The following is a 12,088-nucleotide window of genomic DNA, read 5'->3' on the forward strand; positions in this document are numbered from 1 at the left end:
ACAGAGGAGGAGAAAGACTGGGTGTATTGGTTGATCACAGGATGATTATGAACTGCCAATGTGATGTAGCCATGAAAAAGGCTAGTGCAGTCCTAAGATGCATCAGGCGAGGTATTTCCATAGAGATAGGGAAGTGTTAGTACCATTATACAAGGCACTGATGAGAGCTCATCTGGAATAGTGTGCGCAATTCTGGTCTCCTGGTGTTTAAGAAAGATTAATTCAAACTGGAACAGGTACAGAGAAGGGCTACTAGGATGATCAGAGGAATGGATAACACTGCTCTACAGCCAAAATGCTTCTGAAATAAATGTAGTCAAACTTTACTAATTCTGGGTCACTGAGAACGAAAATGATGCTTAAAATTGTTGATTGGCTCTAGTTTTCAAGATATGCTATTGGGTCAGTATATACGACCCTTGACTTGGGAATGGCGGAGGATAAGTGAGTTATAAAGGGAAGGGATCTCAATTTAAATCAGAAATGACTAAAATACATCTTTGATTGGATCTATGAATAAATCTATGACTGGGTTTGGACGGTACTTGCTTTTTAGGCAAAACAATGAATGATGCAATCTGAAGCTGGTATTGCGTCATACATGATATGAATTGCATCATGTTATTCCTAGAAGTCATGGATGATGCAATCATAATGAAGCTTACATCACTCTGCTGAACAAATTGCCCTATATCAGCTCTAGAAATCATACAGTGTCGTGCTCTCTTATTTGTCAGTGTTTGATTTTGCAAAGGGACACATTTCTGTTTAGCCAAAGTGAGCAGAGATGCCTCGTACTTGTGTGAACAGTGCAGATAACTTCTGCTATGTTTGTGGTGAAGTGACTTTTGCATCACAAAAGCGCAGTATAACCACTATGGTTAAGAAAGCCTATCACCTTTATTTTGGCTGCAAAATTGGAGATCAGGACAAGAGGTGGGCCCCACACATATGCTGCAACACTTGTGCAACAAATCTTCGCCAGTGGTTGAACAGGAAAAGGAAATCTATGCCTTTTCAGTGCCAATGATTTGGAGAGAGCCAACAGATCATACCAGCAATTGTTACTTCTGCATGGTGCCTCCAGTTGGGAAAGGTGTGTCAAAGAAGAAAAAGTGGACTGTGCATTATCCAAACATTCCATCAGCTATACGCCCAGTACCCCACGGAGAAGGACTGCCGGTTCCTGATGCACCAGAATCATTCTCACTTGAGTCAGACGAGGAAGAGGAAGAGGATGAAACTTCTGGTCCTGAACCATCAATGTCACAGGACCCACATTTTCTCCCATCCTCCTCCTCTGAACCACACCTCATAACACAAGGTGAACTGAATGACCTTGTCAGGGATTCGGAACTACCCAAGAGTAAGGCAGAGCTGTTGGGCTCCAGACTACAGCAGTGGAATCTCCTGGCAGGTGATGTTAGGGTTTCCATGTTCCATGACCGTCAAAAGGATCTTGTCCCATTCTTCTTCATGGAAGGTGATCTTGTAGCCTGCAACAACATCGATGGTGTGATGGCAGCCCTCAACATCGTTCACGATCCAGATGAGTGGAGACTGTTCATTGATTCATCGAAGACGAGTCTTAAAGCTGTTTTACTGCATAATGGCAATGTTTTGCCATCAATTCCAGTTGGTCATGCAGTCCATATGAAGGAAACCTATGACAACATGAAACAACTTTTGAGGTGCATAAACTATGACCAACATCAGTGGCAGCTTTGTGGCGATTTGAAGGTTGTTGCTCTCTTGCTTGGTCTGCAGACTGGATACACAAAGTACTGCTGTTTTTTCTGCGAATGGGATAGTCGTGCAAGAGATTCCCACTACATCAAGAAAGATTGGCCACTCCGACAGTCATTGGAGCCTGGGAGGAAAAGTGTTCAGCATCCACCACTTGTTGAATCAAGGAAGATTTTGTTACCATCCTTACACATCAAGCTGGGTCTGATGAAGAACTTTGTCAAGGCCATTGACAAAACACAAGCAGCTTTCAAGTACCTCCATGGAAAATTTCCAAGGTTAAGTGAAGCTAAGATAAAGCAAGGTGTCTTTGTTGGTCCTCAGATTCGTGAACTTCTTCGAGATGATGCATTTGACCATGCACTGCGTGGCAAGGAAAAGACTGCCTGGAAAGCCTTCCAGTTAGTGGCAATAAATTTTCTCGGAAACAACAAGGCAGACAACTACAGGTTGTTGGTGGAAAACCTCCTCAAGGCATACAAAAGCCTTGGTTGCAACATGTCACTAAAGATACATTTTTTGCACTCTCCTCTAGATTTTTTTCCACCGAACTGCGGAGCAGTGAGCGACGAGCACGGCGAGCGATTTCACCAGGACATTGCAACAATGGAGAAAGGCTATCAGGGCAAATGGAGCCCATCAATGCTTGCAGACTATTGCTGGACAGTGACAAGAGATGCTCCATTTAATGAATACAAGAGACAAGCGAAGAAGCGCTGAGTAGACACTGAATAGGACTAAACTATGTACAGAATAGTTTTTTGCCTTTTGTTTCATAATAAATTTTATTTATATAACCCTTTTGCTGATTTTTAAAGTGTTACATAATCAGGACAGGTGAAATATTATCATGTAAAGCAACCATAAACACATGAAAAGACCTAGGTTTACAATTTATGATTAAAACTCTACTATCTACACAATATACATAGACATAAAATGTAAAAACTTAAATATCTTAGAAACAGTAGCCAATCAGTTGTTTTAATTGTCATATTTGAATTCAGCACATCAAAATACATAATAAATAGCACATTTTATCTCTGAAGCAGACGACGTCTCAAAAATTGTAGACCAGTATAACCTAATTAATGAGAAAAGACTCAAAGCGCTTGACTTGTTTAGCCTCACCAAATGAAGGCTGAGGGGAGATATGATTGCTCTCTATAAATACATCAGAGGGATAAATATCAGGGAGGAGGAAGAATTATTTAAGTTAAGGGCCAATGCTGATACAAGAACAAATGGATATAAACTGGCCATCAATAAGTTTAGGCTTGAAATTAGATGAAGGTTTCTAACCGTCAGAGGAGTGAAGTTCTGGAACAGCCTTCCGAGGGGAGTTGTGGAGGCAAAAAAAAAAAAAAAAAAAACTAACTGGTTTCAAGACTGAGCTTGACATGTTTATGGAGGGGACAGTATGATGAGACTGCCTACAATGGCAGATAGCCGATCTGCAACTGCTAGTAGCAAATATCTCCAACAGCCAGTGATGGGACACTAGATGGGGAGGGCTCTGAGTTACTACAGAGAATTCTTTCCCAGATGTCTGGCTGTTGGGTCTTGCCAAAATGCTCAGGGTCCAACTGTCCACCATATTTGGGGTCAGGAAGGAATTTCCCCCACGGTCAGATTGGCAAAGACCCAGGAGATTTTTTGCCTTCCTCTGCAGCATGGGGCATGGGTCACTTTCCATTTTAAACTAGTGTAAATGGTGGATTCTCTGTAACTTCAAGTCTTTAAATCATGATTTGAGGACTTCAGTAACTCAGCCAGAGGTTAGGGGTTATGGTTATGGATGGGTCAGGTTCTGTGGCCTGCAATGTGTAGGAGGTCAGACTAGATTATCATGATGTTCCTTCTGGGCTTAAAGTCTATGAGTCTCTGAGGAGAGGACTCTGAATGGCACCAAACAGACACGAGGCAGAAGGGAAATGAAAAGCCACCAAAGGCAATGAAGAACCACAAGAGCATAGGGGCAGGGAAGAGAGCGGTGGACAGTACTAAAGGCAGTAGAGAGAGACACTCTAGGGAGGGTAGTGTCCCTTTCACATAGCTCAGAGAAGTTTCAAGTGGAATGTTAAACATATTATAATGTTTAGCCACTAGGTGACAACATGTGAAACATGCCTTACTATGCTGAGCATATGCATTGCTGGCAATGCATTTAAGTATTGTAACAGGTACACATTTCATGTATCTCTCTTTGAGGTGGAAGCTCTGAAACCAGTCCATATCTGGTACATGACGTGGTGTCAGAAGTGAAGGCAGTTGAACTGGTGCCAGAGGAAAACAGAAACAGAAGGGAACCAGGAACAAATGTTGCAAACAGAAGTAAACAAAAAGCAACAAATGTTGCAGGATCTAATCAACATGGCACTCACTCTTCAATGCCCCAGAGAGCTTCATATTTGACAGACTTTCAAAATGGACAGATTAGAAGCAGTATTTTGCAAGATTTCACATTGCAACCAAACTCCACAAGGAAATTGGTGACTTTCAGGTATCCTCTTTAATGTATGCTATGGGGAAGCAAGCACAGCATATCTCTGAATCTTTTACCTTTATAGGAGACGGTCACAAAGATGACTATGAAAGGGCTATGGCTATGTTTGATGCACATTTTAAACCTCAGAAAAATGTGATTTATGAAAGGGCATGATTTCACCAGAGAATTCAACAACCAGGAGAATCTGTCAAATGTTTTATCAGAGCTTTACATGCATTGACATAAAACTTTGATTTTGAGACTGTAAAGTATGAAAATATCAGAGACAGATTAGTCTTAGAGCTTGTAAATAAAAATCTTCCACAGCAGTTACTATTTAAAAACAGACCTAAGCATACACACAGCTATTTAAATAGCAAAGCAGTCTGAGCTGGTGAAACAGAAAAACCAAGAGCAACTTGCCAAACTTGAAAAAGAAGAAACTAGCTTAGAAGCTGTAAACAGAGCATCATGAGTGCTAAAAGTAATTATCAGAAGATTCCCTGAGGCTAAGCAGGACAAATTCCAGGCTAACTACAAGGTATTTCAGACTCAATGCACAAGATATGGAAAAATTCATAGCCCAAGAGATGTAGGTCCAGCCAAAGGTGCAAGATGTAAAAAATGCACGAAATATGGATATTTTGCAGTTGTTTGCGGCATCAAAGCAATCAGGGAGTTAACTTATAGTACAGACAATCAAGAACTATTTCGGTATTACAGAACAACTAGTGATGGACAATGAACCACAGTTCACAGAAGCAGAATTAAAGTAATTCCAAATGAAATCTGATTTTGGTCATATTACTAGCAACCCACATTACCCACAAGCAAATGGAAAGGCTGAGAGAGCTGTAAAGACAGCCATGAAAATCCTATAGCAGAAAGATCCATTCCTTGCTCTTCTGAGTTACAGATCAACACTGGTAATATCTACTAGATATAGTCCAGCACAACTCCTAGTGGGAAGGCAGCTCAGAACTACTGTTCTGACTTTGGAAAAGAACCTATCTCCAAAGTGGCCAGACATGAAGAGAGTAGCCAAATCAGCTACAAAGGCAAAAAGAGCTTATGAATATTTTGATAAGAGACACCACTCACTTCGAGAACTGCTGGGCCTAGAACTGGTGATCACATTTGTGCCAAACTAAATGGAGAAAAAGAATGGAGAACTCCGGCTGTCGTAAAGAAAAAGAATTCATTGCCCAGATCATATGTGACTGAGAATGACAGTTGAGAGTTCAACAGAAACTGTCAACCTCTACGGTTTGTTCCTCAGAAAGAACAGTCAATAGAGCAAACTTTACAGATGGCGGATGCAGAACAACAAGAAGAATATTCAGAGACTCCAAACCAACCAGAGAAAGTCATTTCAACTAATGTACACACAGATGACCAAGCTGTTATGTGTTCCTGTCATGTAATAAGAAAACCAGTCTGATTCAAATACACTTAACACCATGATCTGTACTGAACTTTCAAAGATAGCATAATTATGTAATGGTAGAAGAGTAAAATAGCAAATGGAATGGAATGTTAAACTGTTCTTATACTGTTCAGCCACTAGGTGGCACCATGTGTAACTTACCTTATCCATGCTGAGAGCAGCCATCACTGGCAGGGCACTGACACATATTAAAGGTACAAATCTCACGCATCTTTCTCTGGGGTGGAAGCTCTGTAACCAGTCCACATATGGTACATGACAGAGGTCTCTAGTGAATGTGCCAAGCTGGGGCACTGCCTGCTCCCTGGTCCACAATGTGCTGTCCTCGGCTCAGCTCGCATCTCCCCGTGCACTTAGGGAAAGGTGATCAGAGAGGCTGCTTTGCAGACAATGGTGAAGATGCCTCCAGGAAAACTGGGCCCCATATCTGGAGCCACGGGATGGGACCAAACCTTTGGCTGAGACTTTCCTGTTTCCTTCTCAGTGTATGTTTCACTGTCAGCAGATGAGAGTAACTTCAGTATTGGCAGGTGGAGATGAGAGAAGCGGGGAAATGCATGTGTCCAGATGGGGACAGGGAGACCAGCCACAGCAATTATAGATAAAGAAAAGTGGGAGTAAGAGGAGGTGCCAGGGCACGAGGCCTATGAGAAGGAAAATCCTGGGAGTTGGGGCAGGTAGCAGAAGGGAGAGCTGAGCACTGGCGAGTGGTGAAGGTCAAGGCGGACAAGGTGTCTCTCTGTCTCTCATCACCGGCATGAGCAATACAAGCCCTCAGACACCATGAACGCAGGGCCATTTCCTTCGTGGGCAGCTGCCGTCCTGTTCTTTCATATAACTGGTCATGTCAAATCCCTGTCAGACAATTCCTCATACTCCCCAGAGGCCACAAGCACTTTCTGCTAAGGCTGGGATGAATCTCCTAGACCTACAAGGTAGCCATGACTGCCTTATACTCTGCCATTTGATGTGTGACACTTTCCCACTGCTGTGTCTCTGTTCCCTGTCTGGACAAACAGAGCTCATCAAACCTCCCTACTTCACAGGGCGCTTGGGAGCTTCATTAATAAATGTCACTAACATGCTTGCAGATCCTCAGATGAAGGGTGCTATAGAAGGTCTAAGGATATCACTATTTGTAGATGATACAAAACTACTCAAGATAGTTAAGTCCCAGGCAGACTGCGAAGAGCTACAAAAGGATCTCACAAAACTGGGTGACTGAGCAACAAAATGGCAAATGAAATTCAATGTGGATAAATGCAAAGTAATGTGCATTGGAAAACATAATCCCAACTCTACATATAAAATGATGGGGTCTAAATTAGCTGTTACCACTCAAAAAAGAGATCTTGGCATCATTGTGAATAGTTCTCTGAAAACATCCACTCAATGTGCAGCGGCAGTCAAAAAAGCAAACAGAATGTTGGGAATCATTAAGAAAGGGATAGATAATAAGACAATAATAATAATAATATATTGCCTCTATATAAATCCATGGTACGCCCACATCTTGAATATTGTGTGAAGATGTGGTCGTCCCATCTCAAAAAAGATATATTGGAATTGGAAATGGTTCAGTAAAGGGCAACAAAAATGATGAGGGGTGTGGAACAGCTTCCATACGAGGAGCGATTAATAAGACTGGGACTTTTCAGCTTGGAAAAGAGACAGCTAAGGGGGATATGATAGAGGTCTATAAAATCATGACTTGTGTGGAGAAAGTAAATAAGGAAGTGTTATTTACTCCTTCTCATAACACAAGAGCTAGAGGTCACCAAATGAAATTAATAGGCAGCAGGTTTAAAACAAACAAAAGGAAGTATTTTTTCACACAACGCACAGTCAACCTGTGGAACTCCTTGTCAGAGGATATTGTGAAGGCCAAGACTATAACAGGGTTCAAAAAAGAACTAGATAAGTTAATGGAGGATAGATCCATCAATGGCTATTAGGGATGGTGTCCCTAGCCTCTGTTTGCCAGAAGCTGGGAATGAGTGACAGGGGATGGATCACTTGATGATTACCTGTTCTGTTCATTCCTTCTGGGGCACCTAGCATTGGCCACTGTTGGAAGACAGAATACTGTCTTGGACCTTTGGTCTGATCCAGCATGGCCGTTCTTATGTTCTTATGACTATTACTGTTATTATCAACAACACTATATTTCTACAACACAGTGGAATTCACTTTTACCATGCCCCAGAATAATACAGACCACCTCTCCCAATGAGAGAACCACAGCAGCACATGAAAGATGCTTTAGATCTGTATGCAATGGAGTGGTCTCTCTGGATTTTCTCTCATACTTAACCATCTTGTTACTGTCAAATCCATGGGCTACTTCTTGCAGACTTATCTTTAAGGACCAGGTGTCCTCTGACATATCCCTTGTTTCAATAAGAATGTTGCAGCACAGCGGTGGAACATATGTGCCCATCTGTGAAGGGCTGAAGCAGAAGACAGACAGGAAAATCAGACACTCATTTCCTTACCTTGCAGAAAGGATGATAACCCGAGCCTCCAGCTCCTTCGCCTCAAGCAGCAGCGAAGTCACGTTTTTGGTTCCAGGGTCAAACTGAAGAACTTTCTCAGCCTGTGATTAGTGTGAGCAAAGCCGGTTAGTGCAGCGGCCTAATGCTTGCTGGTGAGAGCCATTCTATCTAGAAAAGGTTCAAGAGAATTCATTAAACTGTATACAGCTCGGCTAGATATGGAGGGTAACTAGGTTTTTTCTTTTTCTTTTTTCTTTGCTTTTCTTTCTTTGCTTTTCTTTCTTTCTTTTCTGTTTTAGGTTTTTTTGTTTGTTTGCTTTTTGGGGGGGGTTTTGCACTGTGCATGCAAACTGAAGTCAATCAAGACCCAAAAAGAGGCGTGCATTGTACAGGAAAGAGAAAAAGGCTTTTGAAATGCAATTGAAAACTCAAACGAGTGTTGTTTTTCAAAAACATGGGAAATAAAAAAAAAGATTGCACAGGGTTAACCTTTGGGAGTAAAAGTGAGCATCTTACACCAAGGGACCATTTCCTTTGGGGAGGAAAGGGGGTCAGTTCAGTTTTCAAAAAGAAAAACTTGCAAGTTAATTACTGGTTCACATGCATGTCTCCAAAAGTAATCCTTCTGGGGTCAGCTGGCTAGATTTCCATTCTCAAGTTCAAACCAAAACTATGTCAACATAAAAACGTGCTACCAAGAAACATAGTCATGGATCTTTTTTCTTTCTTTCTTTCTTTTATTTTTTTTTATTTTTTTATTTTTTTTTTGGTGGCTGTGGCTATTTGTCATTTGCTAGTTAGATTGGTGGGCGGCGTGCATTTCCATGCAAATATACCTTGGGTCCTCGCTTGTTGTCATAGGAAAGTTGGTCGAGGTTTTCATAGTTCCTTTTTTTACTCTGATGAATAATGTGCACAGAGAAAATATGTAGACACAGAAGAATATTATAAACAGTTGAAAATGACGTGTAGTAAAGCAATCCAACATCCACCTCCTCCTCCACTGTTTGCTAAAGGGCCTCTATAACGCTGGAGCTCGCAAAAACCATTACTAATAGGAGAGAGTGTCTGGGCTCTTGTGAAAACCTTGAGTTGAAAAGCCACATTGATTAAAACAAGCCTGAACCTCCTGGCTGGTGCAATGCAGTTGTATGTTCCCATGTAGGAGAAGGGATTTTTTTCAGCATGAAATGCATATCTTAAATTCAGAGACAATTTACGTGTCTATAAGGGCTTAGGCTGCTGTAATTCCATAAAATTATTGTGGAAGACCAAAAGGACAAAATGTTCTGTATGGAAAAGTGCTAGCTACATGCAAGGTATTATGATGATGAACTTTTATTATTATTATTTTATTACAGTCATGTTCACCCTGAGTGAGTATTGAAAGTGAAATGTCTGTCTGGACTTCACGTCTGCTGAGGGGATTGGAGAGCTTTGTGGAACTTTGCTCTCACCCAAAAGAGAGAGAAACACTTGCTCTACTCTGTTCTGGATCAAAGCGTGACAATGTGGAAGCAATGGTGATCACGGGATGACATGCCAGCCTTTACCTGCTGCCTGGGGGAAGGCAGGAGGGCAGGTCACCAAAACACACTTTGGGAATCCAATTACAAAATGGGCACCTGCCCTTGGAAAATCCAGATCTAGTAGAAAATGGTTCTCTCTGCCCGGCACTGTGGATTACTATTGCCACGCACACCTGGGGAGCTCTCCCTGACCTCAGTGGGAACGCTAGGTGTGATCAGGTGCAGGATAGGCACTGTGGATAAAAGCCCTGAACCGTAAGTTGGGGAGAAGAGTTCATCCCTCCCTCATTTTCAGTTAGAGCATTGACCAACTTCCCATTCTCAGCCTCAGCATGCTCAGTCTCAAAGCAGCCAGTGGCATGGGACTTCCCTCTGAGCTTGCCTTCCCTACAGATTACCTGCAAAAGGACACACCACCCAGAAGGCTGGATCCTGCAACAGCTTAGTACAGAGCAGAGTGCATAAGACCTGGGGAAGCCAGTGCTCGTGCTGGTAAACATTACAACTGCTAGTGCATGCAGGATCAAGGCAGAGTTGTATTAAAGCTAGAGCTGGATTTAACCCATCCCCTCTAGATCTGAACACTTCTGGACTTTGGGGGGTTCAAAATCTTCTTCCAAATTTTCCAGCATAGTCTCTTGTAGAACGAAATCCCTGATGGGGATCTGCCGTGCGTCTACCAAAAAGTGAAGAAGTAACGCATTTTCCCCCAAGTTATTCCTTAAACATGCATCTGTTTTCATCTCTGCATCTTGATTTGCAAACTGCATTGATTGTCTCCCTCTCTCTGCTCTCAGAGATGCTTCTTTTAAAGACTTGTTGCTATTTCTCCTGCCTGTACAATGCTTGCAGGCGCTATACAGTGAAAGGATGGGCCCTTCCACTGCCTTTCTCCGCCCTGTTCTTTCCTCCAAATGAATCAGGCAAGACTTTTATTTCCCTAAGAATCTAGAATGTTAGACAGTAACTGCATCTATTGTAGAAAAGAATCTGAGGAAATAAAATATACTCTGAGCCCAATTCTGTCGTCGTTTCAGGCTCCTTCTACTGGTGTCCATGGTAGGAATTTCCAGTGCATCTTCTCAGTGTCTCATCATATCACTTGGCACAGGGAGACAGGGCAACATTACAACAGAGACAAGCCGTGTCTGGGTGGCAGGAGGCAATGAAATAGTCACTCCCTTCCAGATGTGTTGGTCCTCTCAACCAGGCAGCAGCTATTCAGCAGTGCACTCGAGCTTCCCGTGTTTCCTATTTCTTTTATTTTCCAGTCTTGAATGACCTTGTGCACATGCATAGTGGTGACGTCCTAGAAGTGGACTGGACAAAAGATTGGAGAGTAGGGAACGATTCTATCCTGGGCCTACCGGCGCTAGACAAGATGGGACCTAATGAGACATTCCTAGAGCTACAGGTTTGCCATGGTGGCAGAAATGTCATGGGTGCTGTGAATTTTCAGTTTGTCTGTGACTTTGCTTTGTGTCTAGGATTTTTCTTGGTATCCGTGATTTCATAGGGTGTACAGCAGTGGGGGGAGGGGGGTGTCACTCAGGCCATGGCCCAACCACTTTTTCCAACCCATCCCAGCGTAGGGCAGGTGATTCATTAGCGCCAGGGCCAGGAAGGAGGCATTGTGGGGGGAGGGCCATGCCTGCATGCTGGGGGGATGGCAGGAGGGGAGCCAGGCAAGCCCCAAGGAACAGGAGCCACCACTGCAGGTGAGTGCAGGGCAGGGTCCCTCTGCTACCCACCCCCAGCTCCTCACACTCCCCAGGGGGGCAGGACCGGACCCTCCCCTATATGGCCCCCCCACTTTAAATGGCATTCTGATGACATTACACACCATTTCCCTCTAAAGCCTTGACTTTTACTAAATTTACTGTGACTGTTCAGTGATTTTTGATCAAAAATGCTGTAACAAGCCTGCAACCCCCGTCTTTCCCATCCCTAATTTCTATCAGTTATCTCGTTAGCTGCTCTGGTTCCCAAGGGCTCTTGCTGGGCTCCCCATAGAACAGCAAAGCTACACAAATCATTCCAAATGAGCAGATTGCACCTCTTTGTGCATTGTCCACGAGCTGATTGTCATGGTCTTTAATTAACTAACATAATGAAATAATGTCTGTACAGTCCCGAGTCTACAGCATGTATTTGATATTTGAAATTTAAAATGTTTGGCTGGGACCCATGGGTTGTAGGTACTATGTCTGTTTCCTGATTGGGTGAGTGTATCTCTTAGTATCAGGCATTTGAGGCGAAGACTCATGCTCAGAAATTAAAAATTCACGTTCCACAACTAGTCTCCAGCATTTGCTTAGGAGCTGTGGTTTGCTGGCACACTCGCAGAACAGAAGCACAGCAAGGCCAGGACGCAGTCAGCACA

At 42.9% G+C, this 12,088-nt stretch overlaps 1 protein-coding gene across 4 annotated transcripts in view; it reads right to left on the reverse strand.

Annotated features, from left to right (window-relative positions):
* Positions 1-12,088, reverse strand: part of GRIN1 (glutamate ionotropic receptor NMDA type subunit 1) — a 74,576-nt gene that overhangs the window by 37,490 nt on the left and 24,998 nt on the right. For 2 of the 4 annotated variants that reach the window (XM_065418606.1, XM_065418604.1), the window contains exons 4-5: positions 9,013-9,075; positions 8,177-8,277 (exon numbers count right to left, since the gene is read on the reverse strand). In XM_065418606.1, coding sequence (XP_065274678.1) covers positions 8,177-8,277; positions 9,013-9,075 — 164 coding nt within the window. The remainder of the gene's footprint in view (positions 1-8,176; positions 8,278-9,012; positions 9,076-12,088) is intronic. The other 2 variants (XM_065418607.1, XM_065418605.1) reach the window with 1 other exon arrangement.

This window comes from Emys orbicularis, chromosome 18, assembly GCF_028017835.1.
Source record: "Emys orbicularis isolate rEmyOrb1 chromosome 18, rEmyOrb1.hap1, whole genome shotgun sequence".
In the NCBI taxonomy this organism is placed as follows: domain Eukaryota; kingdom Metazoa; phylum Chordata; order Testudines; family Emydidae; genus Emys; species Emys orbicularis.